General features: G+C 44.2%; 1 protein-coding gene across 4 annotated transcripts in view; it reads right to left on the reverse strand.

The window, feature by feature from the left end:
• Nucleotides 1–18251, reverse strand: part of LAMA2 (laminin subunit alpha 2) — a 588677-nt gene that overhangs the window by 45182 nt on the left and 525244 nt on the right. For all 4 annotated transcript variants that reach the window (XM_074990592.1, XM_074990590.1, XM_074990591.1 and 1 more), the window contains 4 exons: nt 6305–6429; nt 5799–5961; nt 3654–3798; nt 2369–2507 (listed from right to left, as the gene is read on the reverse strand). In XM_074990592.1, coding sequence (XP_074846693.1) covers nt 2369–2507; nt 3654–3798; nt 5799–5961; nt 6305–6429 — 572 coding nt within the window. The remainder of the gene's footprint in view (nt 1–2368; nt 2508–3653; nt 3799–5798; nt 5962–6304; nt 6430–18251) is intronic.

An 18251-nucleotide genomic window follows, 5' to 3' on the forward strand; every position in this document is an offset into this window, starting at 1 on the left:
AGGCTAGAAGAATATCAGTGTTATTCTCCACACATTCTCCTTTAGAATGTCACATCGTTCAGTAAATTCTTTTATTATTTGTTGCTACAATTAGTCATGAGTCAAAAAAAAACCCAAAAAGTAACTGGCAGGAGATGGGTTGGGGACTGACAGCTTTTGGCTCACAAAGTTATAGGTACCTCCAAGTCTGCTGCTTGCAGCGGCTCAAATGATCTTTTTCAATGATCAGTAAATCACTGCACTGTGCATCTTGCACCAGTTCACAACTGATGAACCATAGTTGTACACACAATGGATCTCCCACTTTCGAGTAGCTATTGTGTTCTTGGTGTCCTAAGCGACCACAAATGATATACTTCAGAGTAATTTCTTCACATAATTTTGCACATGCCTGTGTGACTTCACAATTACATAATGCAGTGTGTGAAGCACTTCATGAGTGAAACAGTTTCAGGTGTTTTTTTTAATTGCAAGATGAACTGATATCAAGAGGTACTGTAAATTAAATGTGATGAATTAACATATATGTGTATTCTCTTTTTGGTTGTGAAACAGCCCACTAACTACAGCTATGAATCCCGGTGCCAAGGTGACTTTAAGACTGTTGTTATGAAATGTAAATGAAGTTGGAACATAATAATAGGCTTGTTTTTGTTACAGTTCATCTGCTCACTGTAGCTTAGACTTTTTTGTGTTGCAGAAATGCTGAGCAGTCATTGAACTCTGGAAAGATTTTTCAGATTATTTAAAAGCTTCCTGTTACATTCCAGCATCTGATATCTCATGCCTTAAATATTGAATTATAATGAAAAAAATCAAAATATTTTATACAGGGCAAAATTTACTGTGGAGGAGTTTTCCTGAGTAAGCAGTTCAGGATTGGGGTCCCAGAAAAAATTAAATAAAATGAAATTAATCACATTTCATTACATTTTAAATATATTGCATGATATTTTAAATCTATTCAATATAATTCTTGAGCACAAAGAATTTTACCTTAGTGAAAAGAAAGGACCTTTTGTCTTCAAATGAGCATAACATTCAATATATTTTATGTAACCAACATCGAAAGTATATTAGGCCTTGATCCAGCAAAGCTTTATGCAATCATTTAGGCTATATCTACATTAGCACCCCCCTTTCGAAAGGGGAATGCTAATGAGACACTTTGAGATATGCTAATGAGATGCTGCAATGAATATGCAGTGCCTCATTGGCATAATAGCAGCTGCAGCACTTCAAATTCCTATAACCAAATAGGAATAAGGGGATTTCAAAGGGTGCCGGGTCCTTTCAAAATGGACCCCGTGTAGACAAGCTGTGTGCAATCGAAAGCACCACTTTCGAAGTGCCATGGGCACCATTATGCTAATGAGGTCTGCATATTCATTGCAGTGCCTCATTAGCATATTCCAAAGTGTCTCATTACCATCCCCCTTTTAAAAGGGGGGTGGTAGTGTAGACACAGCCTTAATGTTAAGCAAATGAGTAGTTTCTGCCTTTAGTGGGGCTACCAATATATATGTAAAGTTATGTACTTATGTACTTGAAGTTACCAATACATATGTAAAGTTATGTACTTAAGTCATTGCAGGATTTGGGCCTTCATTTGGTCCATAAGTTTGGAGATGCAAATTCAATTTTTATACAAAGCAAAGAAATATATGGAAAAAGAGAAGCCCAGTTACCTCACTGTGGTTCCATACACAGTGTCAGGAGCCTTTAGTATAGTATAATCCCAGCAGTGAACAATTCAATCCATTTTAGGGTGTGAACTGGCATTTACAGGCCTTGTCTACGCTAGCACAAATCTTCGAAATGGCCATGCAAATGGCCATTTTGAAGATTACTCATGAAGCACTGAAATGCACATTTAGCACCTCATTTGCATGCCACTAGCTGTGGCTCTTTGAAATGGCTGTGTTTTGCTGCCGCGCAGCTCATGCAAATAGGGGTCCTTTTCAAAAGGACGCTGCCAACTTCAAAATCCCCTTATTCCTATCCACTGATAGGATTTGAAGTTCCTGGGGGCCTTTCAAAAAGGGACCCTGTCTGGACAAGCCGCGCAAAACGCAATTTCAAAGAGCCGTGGCTGGCGGCATGATAATGAGGTGCTGAATATGCATTCCAGCACCTCATTAGTAATCTTTGAAATGGCCATTTGCACAGCCATTTTGAAGATTTGTGCTAGTGTAGACATAGCCACAGAGGAAATATTACTCAAGAGTGTCAATGCCAGGCCCTGCATTGGGAACGGAATTTATCATTCTCTCCTGGCAAGGGATCTTGAAGAGAAATAGGTACATATAACACAATTACATTACCTGCCCTCCACAACAGGCAAAGACATTGTTTTAAATCCAATTACCTCAGGTTCCTGAGAGTTGGCAATCCACCAAAATATATTTTCTCATCAGCTTTCAAGTTGAGACCAAAATGGCTTCCTGTAGAAGTTGTTGCTATGATCTCTTCCTGATTGGTGTCTATGTCTACAACTGATATGTTGGCTGGAAAAGATTAAGATGTTTAAAATCAGACATGAACAATATATTATATGGGGTGGAGGGAAGGAAGATAATTTTTGGAGTGTAGGAAGTGGGTTAATATCTAGCATGGTAACATATTAGATTTCCAAATAAATTATGCGTGTCAGGAAAACACAAACATTTTCCCACTGTTGCTGTAACAACCTGAAAACCACCATAGCAATCATATATGCTTTATTTTGACATATGTTCTAACTGGGTATGTCTTCAGTATCAGTACTTTATTTAGCAACAAATTCAGGATACAATCAAGAATGGGGAGATCATTTCACATTTGCTGGTTTGAATCCAGTGCAGGACACAAGTAAGCAAACACTTTTACCATATGATAGTTGCTCAGTGTCAAGCACATTTCAGTTAAAGTCCCACTCAACATACAACTTACCCCACAAAACAAATCCCATGCCACACACTATTGCCAGGCTTCTCTTAGCAAAGGTCAAATACAGGCTGGATATGGAGACCAAATTCACCTCTTAATCACTGTAGTTCCTGCTTAGCGTTAGCTTTTGTACAAGTAGAGGTTAAAGAATCTAAGGCACTACTTGAAAACATGCTTAGGTTTTGCAGTCCATGTTCCAATGTTCAAGACACTGTGCAAGGTATTCCTGAATATATAATGGCTGCTGTGTTTATTTACATGATTGCTGCACTATCAGTATTTAACTCGTTACTTTTTAAAGCACTTTGGGACACCAAGAATATGAAAAGCATTGTAAAGCAAAAAAATAAAAAAACAATTTCTAGTCTAACAGAAATCGCATAGATTTGTTTTATGAACTTTAAACCACATCAAGGTACTGCATGAAGAAAACATTTTTCACTCAAATGCATTTTAGAATGTAATTTACCCAGCTGTAAGCAGAATTATGCCTGAAAATTAAGCTACCCGTTTCAAAAGAAAGTCATAAAAGACCCGGCTGACACGACAATCAGTCATTTCTAACCTAAGCCACCTGCAACCTAAGCAAAAGAAGTTGCTAAATCACTTTCTTACAGAACTTTCTAATCCAGCAATTTGGTACCTCATCTTCCTGTGATTAGATGGTTAGCTGTGCTGGATAGGGTAATTAGAGCACTTATGATGTTACTACTGTAAGAACTCACCTTGTTTTTGAATTCTTGACAGGGTGAATGATTTCCATTTCCCATCATTGTAGTTTTGGTTGCCAATAGCAGAAGTTGTGCCTGAACCCAGATCATAGCTGACTTTTATATGCCCATCACTGAGCTCTATGCTCATGAAATCTTTCTGTTAATGAAAGGTATTAGACACATTTTTTAGACACACCAGAAGACTGGCTCCTGTTCTCTCTGAGAAGTGATATTTAACATAAAACAATTATTTGCTCCTCTTCTGAGTGTAAATGTACAAGGTTTTATTTATGTTATTAAATTCTTCAAATATTTTTTGTCTCTAACTTCTAGTACTCTGAGAGTTGTTTTTATTTTCAACCTTCTTATGCAGGTCACTGGCTAAAGCGGTGGGTTGTCCTTCAATTTCCTTTTAGTTTATCCTAAATGGAACTGTGTAGTTCAGTTTGCTATAATTCCTATCAACCATTCATGCTGGTGTTCAAATACCCTTAGGATGCAGCACTGGTAGCTGACTGGAACTGTGGTACAATAGACTATAATATCTAAAGCAAACAAAAGCTGGTAGGATGCAGGATTAAAAAATAATAGCTCACAAAGGAGTTACAGACCTGGCTAATGGGGAAAACCAGACTTAAGAAATTGAGAATTACTAAACCAAGGGCATGGGACCATCTGAAATTTTAATTCTAGTTTTTCTTTCTCTCAGGCTGCTCCTACCTAACCTAATGCAAGCCCACATTTTAACAGAATAATGATTTCATGGAATACCAATTTTCCTATTGTCTGTCTCACTTACTCTCCTGTTCACAACTGCAAATCAACCCTAGAGCAATTACCACAGCTGCTATATGAAAAAAGTAATCTTATGAATTTAATGAATTTTGGCTCTCTTTCAATGTAGTTTAATGAGCCACCTCTATCTGGTCAGTTCTCCAGTGACCCAAGAAACACAGTTCTGAATGCCCCTGCACTTAAGACCACAACTGATATTAGAAGGATGAAGTGGACTGAATTCTGCTCGCAGTTGGGATGTTGTAATTTTGAAGCACTTGTACTGTAAATCAGTGGTGCTACTCCAGATTTACATCAATGTAATTTAGATCAGGATCTGACCAGTTGACTTTTATAAAAATAAGACAGCTCATCTGTCCCTGCTGTCTGCAGACCCTTGACAAAGCAGACAAATGAAAAAAGATAAACAATCTTAATAAATAATGTCTGCCATTATTCATTTCAGCTGTAGTGGAATAATGCTTTTTAAATAAATGTCAGTGTCACATCCTGTAGGCTGTTCCACACCTAGTTTCACTATCCTGCTGTCCACATTGGACACAAATTACTACAGGCTGGACTTCTCTAGTTAAGCATTCTCTTGTCCGGCAACATCCATGGTGTGGCATGATTTTAATTAACCATATGTCCACTTATCATGGGTGTGTCCAAGTTTCCCATGACCCCATACACTTTGTTTAGAGCCACCAGTCCTGACTCTCAGTGTTCTGTGCTGTCATTTAGCTGCAATTTACCCCTAAATATCTTCTAAGAGCCCAGTAAGCAGTGGAAGTGTTGGTAATGCTGCTAGACAATTTTGACCCCTCTTGTGGTCCAGCCAATTCTCTTGTTTGGCACCAGTCATGTCCAGAGACAGCAGAACTAGAGAGCTTCTACCTGTACTTCAAATTTGCACACAAATCATTCTGTATTCAACCTCCCTAACACTTCCCATGCACTATATTTTAAGCCACTAAAATTTAACCACAACTGTGAGGAAAAATAAAAATGATTTTGCTAATTTGAGCATTTCAAAAGCTGAAATAAAATCTTGGCCCCGCTAAAGTAATTGACTTCCCTGGGGCCAGGACTGCAGCTTTGAAATTTTTCCCTAATGAAGACACACCTATGTTCCCTTCCCTACACTATCACATCCAAACACAAGATGGAGTAATGCCTCGTATGCTAGAATATTTTCCTATGTGAATCATTTGCCTCTACAACTCAGAGTCCATAAAACCCACTAGCTTCAGTACTGAAGAGATCATTGGCATTGTAACAGCATATTTGCTTTTAAATTTCCATCTTTTTTCTTTTGAGGACCAGGTATTCAGTAATTTTATAAGTAGCATGAAACATGAGGAGAGATTTTTATTTTTTTACCAAGTCATGTGTTGCCAGGTACATCAGCAAAGCACTGGAAGAGAAGGTCTTGAACTTGAACATGACTGTAGAAATATTGGGGTTCCAGCGGACGGGGCGGCTCACCAAAGCATAACCATCCCCATCAAACTGAACAGTTCCCTCACTGTCTGGCACCTGTGGGCTATAATAGAAATAAATGCGTCATATTCCAGTCAGATTTTACTATTTTCAGATAAGGACACTTTATCTCTATTATTCTTAGCTTTAGTAATGGTACTGCCAATCTCCTTCATGAAATGGACGACACACACTTTCCCTTGGCATTATTATAGTGTAATTATTAATAATAATTATTAATATTCCTTTTCATGTATTGATTTATGTACAATATGACATATTATGCTTACTTAAAGGGGTGCAGCTAGTGTAGATATTACTATTTTATTCTCCAACATAATGATGCATGTTCACAGATAGCTACATAAAGAGTGAGGAGCCTAAAAAGAAACCAGTCCATTACCAACCTGACAGAACATCCTTTGCAGTCACCCTCTATGTCCCTGAAATTCCACAGTCCTATGGGCTTGCTGTCCAAGTAAGTTTCACCCATGCAGCCAGTGAAGGTAGTGACTCTTACAGCATCTGATTTCTGCAAACAGGAAAATACAGAACTTCTTAGAATGCAGTTTGAAGTGATCAGCTATTTTCAAAATTATGGAATGGATACAATAAACACTGAAAGACACCGGAGACTTTTAATAAAATAACATTTTAATTCCAAAAATTCTTTCTCTAAAAATAAGTGGCAGGGCATACATGAGCGAGAGCTTGTCTACACTTGCTTATTTTTTGTAAAAAAGACTTTTTTCAACGCCCACCCTGCCCAAAAAAAAAACCCCTCAAACAAACCATGGGGCGTTCACAGTGGCATGCATGAAAATTCGAAATAAGACATAAGAAATGATAACTCCAGCTCTGCGAATGACTTTTGTAAGCCTCTTCGTTTCAAGATTGAAAATAAATACGTATGAACAAATCACAGCTATTATTGGCTTATTTGAGCACTCCTTTTACAATGCTGTGGCTGTGAATTGTGGCTGTAAACATGAACACTCCATTTCACAGTGCTGTGCTGTGTGAATACAATTTTTCAACTTCACTCATTATGACCTTGGGACATCAAAAAAAGTATCATAAAAATAAAAACAAAACAAAAAAAAACATGCATTGTAGACACAGCCCCAGTGTGTGAGTGCAGTAAGACTGGAGAAGTAGGATATGTAACATTAGGTAAAAGATCTGGGAACAGTGGCTAGGGTGCCATTTCAGGAGGGGAGGCAGCAGCTGTGTCTACCAGGATGCTATTTGGTCTTCCCATTCTTCTGACTATCAGGGAATGAGGAGAAAGTACAGAAATAGTGTGAATTATTACTGTTCTCTCCCCCGCCACCAGCCAGGAGTGAGAGGCAGGTGCCCTGCACAGTAATGCTTGGTTCTCTTCCTGATTTTACTGCCCCATCCCCCTCTTCAGATAGTCATGGTAAATAGTATCCTTCCACCTCTGGAAGACTCTTTTTGGAGTTTATCAGTGTTTTTCCTCAACAGAGCAAGACAAAGACTGGGTAATCTCCTCTACAATAGGGTAAACGGGCTGTTTCCACATTATAATCAGTCCCTGAGAGCCTGGAAATTGAACCAAGTTAGCCTAATGAGCATCACTAACTTCCTTGGCTAAACCTTGAAGAACTCGTTAAAATTTGAAATTTAAAAAAATTAGTGCAAAAGCAAAGCAAAGCAAAACTAAATCCTGAAACATCAAAAGTATACTAGGCTAGGGTAACTCATTTTACCTAGATGAAATTAACATGAAACTATGATTAGCTAATGACAGAGCCCAGAAATTTCATCTCAATTCATCCTTTTGAAATATCTAACTTCATTTGAAGTTTTTGCTTCCATATGAGCTTCTTTCTATGAGACAGTGACCAATACAAAGAATATTAATCTGCAAGAACATGGAGAAAAGTATCTTGAAAACTTTCAAATAAAATTCCAGTTTGAAAGTCTTAATGTGAGTGTGATGTTTCACAGAATAGCTATAACTATTTTTATTAGCAAGCAGGATGACTTTATTGTCACTGATGAGGACTTTATGATATTAAAACAAGAGAAATGATAGACGGTTTTTAGAACTGGAAAGGAACATTGATAAACATTGCAGAGCAGGAAAGTGATATGAAAGAAGCCAAGACAAACAGTAGAAGGGAATTTGGATTATATCCTAAGGCAAATCTGTGACTCTGATCACTGCGACCAAGACCCAGTGAAAAGAAATATTAGACTTGTGAGAGAGAAAGAGCCTTTTAAAGTATCATTGACTTTGACAAATGTCCAAATAGTTTCAGGTTTTTTATACAAGGTGCTATATGGAAAACTAAGCTTTTGCAGGACTTCATCTTGTCTTTTTAACAACTAAACTTATTTACAGAGGAGGATACAACGTTGTTATCATTATGTTGTTGCCAGAATATCAGAGAGACAAGGTGGGTGAAATAACATGTTTTAGCGGACCAACTTCTATTGATGAGAGAGGCAAGCTGTTAAGCTTACACAGAGCAATTTTCAGGTCTCACCAATGGAAATTGATCCAGTAAGAGACATTACCTCATCCACCTTGTGTCTCTTCCAAAGGAGAATCAAGGTTATGGTAGTCCCTTTTGTTCACAGACTTTGTCAGAATGTAGTGTGGTCATGGAAAATGCTGAATTTTCTGACTCTTAACTATAATCTTAAAACCAACAGTTATGCCACACTACTGCCCTCAAGTAGGCAGCTGGCCAGGGTGAAGGACTGATTTCAAGCTAGTCCAGCTGGGAAGGGAAGAAACTAGATCTATTAAAAAACCTTTGCCAAAATCTCATCTTGGTAGGACTCTGTCTCAGAAAGACAGACTTCGGGATTTTCACTTCTATGCCTCATACTCATGAGTGACTTGCACTTTAGAATCCCCAGTTCACATAGCACATGCTTTAAGGTAAGTGCTGAATTACTTCCACTGTAAATCTGCCTTATCTCAACCTATTTCCTAACTTAGAAGAAAACAAAATAAACAATAATACTTATTAACCAGTTGTATTTTCAGATTTAAACTCTGAGGCTATGTCTAGACTACAGGGATTTGTTGACAGACATTTATGTCAGAAGATATCTAGTGACAAAGCTTCCATCAAGAAGATCATGGCCAGACCGCAAGGTGGATCGAAAGAGCAATCTACTCTGTTGACAGAGAGAGCTCAGGATGCCTGGCCACTCTACTGGCAAAACAGCCACTCAGAACCACAGCCGACAGGGCCACAGGTTAAGAGTTCCTTCCAGGAGTGCTGGCAAGACATGTTTTTAATAGATCTAGTTTCTTCCCTTGCCAGCTTAAAAGGGACCCCCCCGCAACACTCTTTTCCAGCCTCTACTGAAGGCGTGCCTACCTCCTCAAGAGACAGCACAGCTAGAGCAGGGCTTCACATCTTTGTGGGCGACACAACTAATTCCAGGGAGCCATGCTGCCAGAGCCACCCCTGGGCTTGCACTGGCCCCAGACAGAGATGCTGCAGCAGCTTCTGAGCTTCCTGATGGCTGTCCTCCCCTTCCTCAAGGAGGGAGAGTCCAAGACCACCTGCAAGAACCTTGTCATCATTGCAGGATGATCACACCTGCACTCCGCCTCCCCCAGCGCACAGGTGGCTCTGGAAGCCCCACACTAGTTCCAACTGGTGGGGCGGGCTGGTCATGGAGTAGTGGGACAACCAGCAGTGGCTCCAGAACTTCTGAATGCGGAAGGCCACATTCCTAGACCTCGGTGCCTGGCCCACCCCCACCCTTTTGAGACAGAACATCTGGCTGCTGCCCACCACCCCAATAGAGAAGTGGGTCGAAGTCACCCTCTGGAAGCTTGTCACCCCCAACAGGTACTGCTCAGTAGTAAACCAGTTTGGTGTGGGGAAGTCCACTGTCAAGGCCCTCCTCATGGAAGTAAGGCACTCTTGGGCTGCTGTCCCTGCATGGGGGAGGGTGTCTCCTGCCCAAAAGGTTTTCTTGGAAAGTAGGGAAAGGGGTGGGAGGGGTGGGGCTGGAGTGGGGAGAAGCAGCATCCCTGGGGAACTGTGTCATCCCACCCTCCCACAGCCCTGCAGCTGGGGGAGGGTGACCTCGTGGGGGGGACTCCCAGAGAGCTTGAGGGGGAAAACAGGAGGGAAATGGGGACCCCCTGGGGCCCAGGGACTCCCTTCCTCAATTCCTGATGTGTGTGTTCAGTCCTCTCCCTCTGTAGGTCATGACAGCTATCAACATGATCCTGCTGTGGAGGGTCATCTGCATGGGAGACGTTGATGAAGCCATGGCTGTGGGGAATGGCAGCCACGGGCAGCTCGGCCATCATGTCCTGCCAGGTACTGGTGACAGCATCAAAGTAGGACATGAGTTTGTCCTCGGCCCATGGCCACCACTCCATGTCCACCCTACGCTGCAACTCCATGATCTGTATCGTGGTCCACAGGCTGGCATTGTGTCCCACTGGAGGTCCTTGTAGAAGGACCTCCCCTGCTTGGCCTCGGGGTCCTCACAGACCCTCTGGCTACGGGCTCAGCCTGGCAGTGAGGGGAGAGTGGCTTGGCCATCCGATGGTGCAGGTCCAGCTATAAGGAAGACAAGGAGGAAAGATGATGAGTCATTCCTGAAACACAGCCTCACAGGCCATGTCCTCCACCATAAGCACTAATCAACACCCCCTGGGCCCAGGGACAGGCATGTCCTGGGAGCACAGCCATATCTGTCCTGCACAGTAGGCACTGCCACATGAGGGCTCTGTGGTGCCTCTGGGACCATGCTGACCACCGCAACCCACACTGTGTCCTGCTACAGAGGGGTCCCCTCATTTGTGCATGTGAGCCAGAATCAGCCTCACCCTCACTCTCCCTGTGGCTTGAACCACTGTTTGCGGGAGTGGAGGCTGCCTTTAGCCTGCGGGCATGCTCGCATGCTGGTGCCACACTCCTTGGTGTGTCTGATGTCAGGCCAGTGCCCTTGTGGCTAGCTTGCTTCCAGCAGTGGTAGGTGCTGGGAGGGCCCCAAAGCCTGGGAACTGGGGCTCGTCTGTCTCCTCCCCCAACGAAACTGGCAGCAGGATGCTGCCCATGTCCTGGGGCTGTCTGCTGGGTTCTGGTGGGGCACACACCTGTTGAACGTGCTGGGGCTGCAGCACAAGGTCTCTCCAGGGCTGGCTAAGTGACGCTTGTAGCATGCCCGTTCTGCACGTGCCTCCTGTGCCCGTGGTGTGTAACACATGGCGTACTCCCCAGAGGGACCCTAGCCTAGCTTCAAGGACATGCAGAATGTGGTCTGGTTGCTGGGGACTAGGTCCAGTACCAGGATGAGGCTGCTGGCCTCAGAATCCAGCTCCAGCTCTGTTGGGGTTTGGGGCTGGGATGCCTCCTCCTCTCCTCTCTGCCCCTCCCCAAGCCAGGCCAACAGGTCTGTTAGGGGATGATGCAAGAGGCCTGAGCCAAGATGGAGGGGACGCCTGACCACAATTGCCATCAATAGTTTCCATTAAAAAGCCATGATTAATCAGACATCCATCTCTTAGATGTATAGCTTTTAAATTATCTTTTCTTTACAGAAACACATCTCAGGTTTTACAGCATTGCTGCAGAAGATAACACCTAGTGCAAACAGTATTTAATTAAATGAATGCCTCTTGCATTGGCAGCCTTTGGACAGTGCTAATGATTTTGGCTTCTAAAAGCTGAGCTGGGTAGCACAGCCGCAGTGAAAACTGTGGCAGCTTTTCCACACCATTCTCCAATTCGCCAGACTTTACAACCTGGACAGAAAATTTTATTTCAAGCTGAAACTTAAATTAAGTCAAGGGCTCTGAGAGTATTTTTCCCCTTCCAGATTTATGTTAAAAATATATGGGCAGACATTTTAAAATAGTAGAGATCTACAGATAATAATAATAAAATACTAGTGCTCCACTCACTTATAAGTCAGAAACAAAATCAGACATGAACTAAAAGTGTATAATGAAGTTTAGCTTCTAGTTTGTCCCAGAGCTTTGAGTACTGTTATGCCACTTGTGATTGACAGACCAAGGCCGTGTCCACACTAGCCCCAAACTTCGAAATGGCCACGCAAATGGCCATTTTGAAGTTTACTAATGAAGCGCTGAAATGCATATTCAGTGCTTCATTAGCATGTGGGCAGCCATGAGCTCATGGGAATAAGGGGACTTCGAAGTAGGCGGGGTCCTTTCGAAAAGGAGCCCTGTCTGGACGAGACGCGCGATGGCAAGCCACGTCAATTTCGAAGTGCTGCGGCCGCCCGCATGCTAATGAAGCGCTGAATATGCATTTCAGCGCTTCATTAGTAAACTTTGAAATGGCCATTTGCGTGGCCATTTCGAAGTTTGGGGCTAGTGTGGACGTAGCCCCAGTGTGCTGGCTGAGGGGATTTTTGAAGCCTGTTGATAGCTTTTCAGTTCTGGGAGAATTTAAACACTGACTTTACTTTATATTAAGCATCTAGGTCCAATTAAGGAAAGCACCACTGATTAACCAAACTGAAATCTTTTCTAAGTCCGTAGTACTTAAGTTCATGAACAGGGAAGACTTAAACATGAACATGATAAAATGCTTATCTGAATCAGGCTCCCCAGCCCACATGACCTGATGTACATATGCTGCTAATTGCCTCTGTAGCCAAACAGACATAATGGGCCAAATTCACTACTAGTGTAGGGAAAGGTAGTTCTATTGACCTTAATGTAGTTGTGTCTAATTGGGCGAACACGACAGAAATGAAATACTAGAGAAAAAGCCATATTAGGTGTGTGTGATGTATCTTTTGGAGCATCTGGACTCTGACTGAGGAGCGGAGTGTAAGCAAGAGAAAGTATAGGGAAGAAAGGTAGTGAGTTGCTGTGCTAAATAACCTGATAGATTAGGCATAGGTTCACCAGCTGGTAGTTGCAGAAGCTTCATTTTGTAGCTGACTATGGAAGGCTCAATGCTCTCTGCAAGTTTGAAACTCTCTCTGAACTCTGAGTAGCTGGCAGAATATTATTGTTAGGTGTCTGCCATAGAGATTCTTATTTGTGGCTTGCAGGGGAAGCTTAAATCTTTCCTTTCAGCTGCTGGGAAAGAAAGGAAATCAAAAGCAAGCTAGACCTACCATTTGCAGCTGGTAAGAAAGCATGGGGAGAGAGCATAGCAAAAGCTGTTATTTGTCACTATACGTTTTTACAGACTTCTTCAGTGAAATTGCCTTTCCTACTTTCTGATATGAAAACGCATGATAAAAAACTGACTTTAACAGTTATCCTTCCACTTAATGATTCAACACGAAGCTTCAAGGTTTATTTGATCAACAGCTCAGAAAACTTTCAAAGAATAAAGTATTCAGGTTGTTTGTGGACCCATTTTCATGTAAAGCAGAAGGGTTTTAGATCAAAGTTCAGTCAACAGAGATTGACTTAATTCTCGAATCCAAATCTCTTAAAAGAATTTTTCTGAATTTCTACAAATGCTTTTCGAATATCTTCTATTCAGAGTTACGTTAGACAGTTGCTATTTATGCAAGCTTACATGCACTTACCGCACTCTATTCATTAAAAAACAGCAATTAGCTTCATGTTTTAGAATTGGAACTTCAGAAAACAAAACTTCTAGCCCATGAGAAATTCTAATATTTCAACATTTGCTTTCATTTCCAAAAGCTGAAATATTGAAAATCTTAGTGAAACAAAATGCTGAACAATTTTAGATAGGAAATGTTTAAATAAAAACATCTCAATATTGTTGACTGAAATAAAATATTTTGTTTTTAGATACTGACATTCTTGCCATTTAAAATATATAAATATAGAGGCAATTAAACATTACTTCAATTTTTCCTGGATATGGAAAGTTTCACTCAATGATTTTTTTCTCATGAAATATTATTCCACTAGAAATTTATGCTTCTTAAATTTACACTTCTTTTAATACCTGTTTGTCGGGAATTTTTTACTGTAGAAGAATTTCAACCCTCTCTGTTCAGAATTAAGTACACTTGCATTTATACATAAGTTAAGAGCAGTCTTTGGATTCCTGGTAACTTACCAATGCAACTTAAGTACTGCAAATATTGCACACCACCTTCTGCTCTACTTCTTACAGCTCTCACAATATTACTCTCTCTCTTCCTGGATCCTTATCCTGAGTCCTTTGGAGCTGGAGGCTCTAAGACTGTGTTTAGGCTGTATCCCTAACTCAAAATAATTTACACAATTTGTGCAATGCAAACTGCGTAAATGATTTCAAGTTATCGATAGTGTAGGCATCAAGCCAGGCCTTAGCCCCTGCACTTGAATTTGAGATGGAAAATTACTGAGTTGTAAATATGTCTGCCCTCAGGTTCAACTCTCTTAATTCTGTCTGCCTCAGCCTCTTCAGGTCCCATTTTGTAGGGCTGTCATTCACCCAGCACTTGCCCACCCTCTAAATAACAGAGGTATAAAATATTGTGGGGTACCAAAAACTAGAAGTCTCACCAGGGACCCAGACCTCAGGGGTGCCCTGGACCTCCCCCAGCTGAGCCATGTCCATTGCGGCCCTGTAGTGAGGAAAACCAGGATTGGGACTTCCTGCAGTAGGAGTTAAAAGGTTTTCAGTATGCTCACATCCCTCCTAACTGTTTTGCTCTGTATATGATTTCTATCTTGTTGTTCTGTAATAGCAATAACTTAGTAGCATCAATAAAGCATCCCTAACCACTGGAGACTCTATGTTGAAGTGAATTCAGAACTCTGTGAGTTTATATTACCTTATTTTGAATTTGGTGTCATCTGAATCCACTGAAGTTTGAAATATGTACACCGATGAGGGGTAGCAGAACTGGAATACCATGCTGAAAATAGCACTGCTATTTCGAGCATGGGGAGTAACCACAGAGTTGCTATTTTGGGATACATTTGTATCCCAAAATAGCAACCATAGTCTAAACATAGGTGACGGCTTGGCCGGCGCCGCAGATCGGATCTTCCAAGCAGTTTCTGCCGGACCGCGCATGCGCCGGCACGCGCTGCTCCCTGGCGCGCTCCTGGCCATGTGCGCGATCCGGTCCCCGCCAGTTCCTCGACCAACCGCCTCGGTTGCCCCTGCAAAACACTAACAGAGATCCGAAGCGGGGAGGATGGGCGGGAAGTGGAGCACCCACGGGGACACATCTCGAAGAACCACCGTTACTACGGTGAGTAACTTCTCTTTCTTCTTCGAGTGTCCCCGTGGGTGCTCCACCATAGGTGACTACCCAGCAGTAACCCAGATAGGTGGTGGGTAATCGGATTATGTGCAGCTGGTCCCCGAGAGGACCGCTGCAGAGAGACGGGTATCCTCTTGGAATACCCTGTGAAGGGCGTAATGTTTGGCGAACGTGTCGTAGGATGACCAGGTCGCCGCTCTGCAAATGTCTTTCAATGCAACGCCCTTGAAAAAGGCTGTTGATGCTGCCACCGCCCTGGTGGAATGAGCCCTGGGAGTGGCCGACAAAGGAGTCTTTCTGAGCTCGTAGCACATTTTTATGCAGGATACAATGTGCTTTGAGATTCTCTGCGATGAGAGACCTTCTCCTTTAGATTTGGGAGCGAGGGAGACCAGGAGTCTATCCGTTTTTCGGAAGGACTTGGTCCTGTCTACGTAGAAGGCTAGCGCCCTCCTCACATCCAGGAGGTGTAGGCGCGCCTCTTCGCTGGAGTTATGAGGCTTTGGATAGAACGAGGGTAGAACAATAGGTTCATTGATGTGAAACTCGGAAGAAACTTTGGGAACAAAGGCTGGATGCAGCCGTATGGTTACCGCCTCCTTGGAAAAGACAGTACAGGGTGGCGTTGCCATGACTGCCGCAAGCTCGCTCACCCGACGGGCTGACGTAATTGCAAGAAGAAAGGTCGTCTTTACTGTAAGGAGGCGAAGGGGAACCGTGGCCAAGGGTTCGAACGGTGGTCCCATGAGTGTGGTAAGCACCAGGTCCAAGCTCCACGAAGGTGGAATCGGTTTCCGAGGGGGGTATAGGTTTACCAACCCTTTGAGGAACCTGGTAACCATAGGGTGGGCGAACACCGTGTGCCCTCCCTCCTCATGTCTGAACGCCGAGATGGCGGCCAGGTGGACCTTTAACGAGGATAGCGAGAATCCTGCTCTCTTGAGGTCCAGTAAATACTCTAGAATTGTAGGTATAGGCACCGAAAGGGGGGCCAGCTGCTTGGTAGAACACCAAGCCATGAAGCGAGTCCATTTTTGTTTGTAGGTTTTCCTAGTGGAAGTCCTCCTGCTACTTTCTAGGACTTGCTGTACTTCCACTGTGCATGTGCTCTCTAGGGAGCTGAGCCATGGATTAGCCACGCTTGCAGTCGCAGGCTTTGGGGGTGCGGATGCACTATGGACCCCTGGGCTTGCGTGAGCAGGTCCGGCGCCACCGGAAGAGGCATCGGTGGGCGGTCCGACAGGCGCAGGAGTAGGGGGAACCATGGTTGGCGATCCCATGTTGGGACTATCAGGATCATCCGAGCCTTGTCTCTCCTGGCTTTTTGCAGAACCTTGTGGATCAGCACTGCGGGGGGAAACGCGTAAAGCAGGGGGCCTCCCCACGGGATCGCGAACGCGTCCCCCAGGGACCCCCGGCCCAGCCCTGCTCTGGAGGAGAATCGTGGGCACTGTTTGTTGTGCTGAGTGGCAAACAGATCTATTTGGGGGAACCCCCATGCGTGGAAAATGGGCCGTAGTAGATCGGGACGGATCTGCCACTCGTGGGTGAGCGCAAAACGTCTGCTCAACTGGTCTGCCTTCACGTTGTGCGTGCCCGGCAAGTAGGAGGCTCTCAGGATTATATCGTGGGCGATGCACCAGTTCCATAGGCGGATTGCTTCCGCGCATAAGGTACGGGATCGAGCTCCTCCTCGCCTGTTTATGTAAAATATGGTGGAGGTATTGTCTGTACTGATCCCGACGACTTTGCCTTGTATACGGTCTCGAAAGTGTTTGCAGGCGTTGAACACTGCTCTGAGCTCTAAAACATTGATATGCAGAGACTGTTCCGTGGGTGACCACAGTCCTTGAGCCACCTCTTCGCCCATGTGCGCTCCCCACCCTATGAGGGAGGCATCCGTAGTGAGGAAAACCGATATTTGCGGCTGATGGAAGGGTACCCCTGTTAGCAAGTTCCCGGGGTTTACCCACCATTGCAGGGATTCGCGCACCCCAGGTGGGGGCGACACCACCCTGTGAACGGTGTGTACTGCCGGCTTGTATACACTTGCCAGCCAATGTTGCATGCCGCGCATGTGCAACCTGGCGTTCTGTACCACAAACGTAGCCGCTGCCATGTGGCCCAGCAGCTGCAAGCACGTCAAGACCGGCACCGTAGGGCTGAAGGTGATGACCTGCACGAGGGAACCGATGGCTCGAAAGCGAGCCTCTGGAAGGTATACTCTCGCTGAGACTGAGTTTATGCGAGCCCCTATGAACTCTATGTCCTGTGAGGGGTCTATCTTTGATTTTGCCATATTGATAACCAGGCCAAGTGCGGAGAACGTGTTTGCTGTGACGCGTATCATGCGGAGAACCTCCCTTTTCGAGGTCCCTTTGAGCAGGCAGTCGTCCAGATACGGGAAAATAAACACCCCCTGTCTGTGCAGGTAGGCTGACACCACTGCCAAGGTCTTGGTGAAGACTCTGGGGGCCGAGGAAAGGCCAAACGGTAGGACCTTGTATTGGAAGTGTTCGTTGCCCACCATGAACCGGAGAAAACGTCGGTGAGCCGGATGAATGGTTATGTGGAAGTACGCGTCTTGTAGATCGAGGGCTGCGAACCAGTCTCCATCGTCCAGTGCTGTAAGGATGGAGGCAATAGTGATCATCCGAAAACGTTGCTTGCGCAGATACCTGTTGAGGCCACGAAGGTCTAAGATGGGCCTCCAGCCTCCTGTCTTTTTCTCCGTCAGGAAATACCGAGAGTAGAACCCTTTCCCTTGCAGTTGCTCCGGCACCTTTTCCACCGCCCCTATGAACTCTAGGTGGGCCACCTCCTGCCTGAGCCTGGCTACATGGGAGGCCTCCTGGGGGTGGGGCTTGGGCGGGGGTCGCGGCGGCGGGAGCGACTGGAAGGGGATGGCGTACCCCGTGGCTATGATCTCCAGCACCCATTTGTCTGTGGTGATCCTTTGCCACTGGTCGTAGAATGGTCGGAGGCGATGGTGAAAAAGTCGTTTCGGATGATCTTGTGCAATGGTGGTGATGGCGCAGCCCTGGATTTGTATGTCAAACTTGTGGCCTTTGGCCCCGCCCCGAGGACGTACGGCCCTGTTGTGAGCGTCGCCTGGGGGTTCTGTACTGCTGGTGCTGCTGATGCCGCCCTTGCTCGTAACCCCTGTGATACTGGGGG

Source organism: Carettochelys insculpta, chromosome 3 (genome assembly GCF_033958435.1).
Source record: "Carettochelys insculpta isolate YL-2023 chromosome 3, ASM3395843v1, whole genome shotgun sequence".
In the NCBI taxonomy this organism is placed as follows: Eukaryota; Metazoa; Chordata; order Testudines; family Carettochelyidae; genus Carettochelys; species Carettochelys insculpta.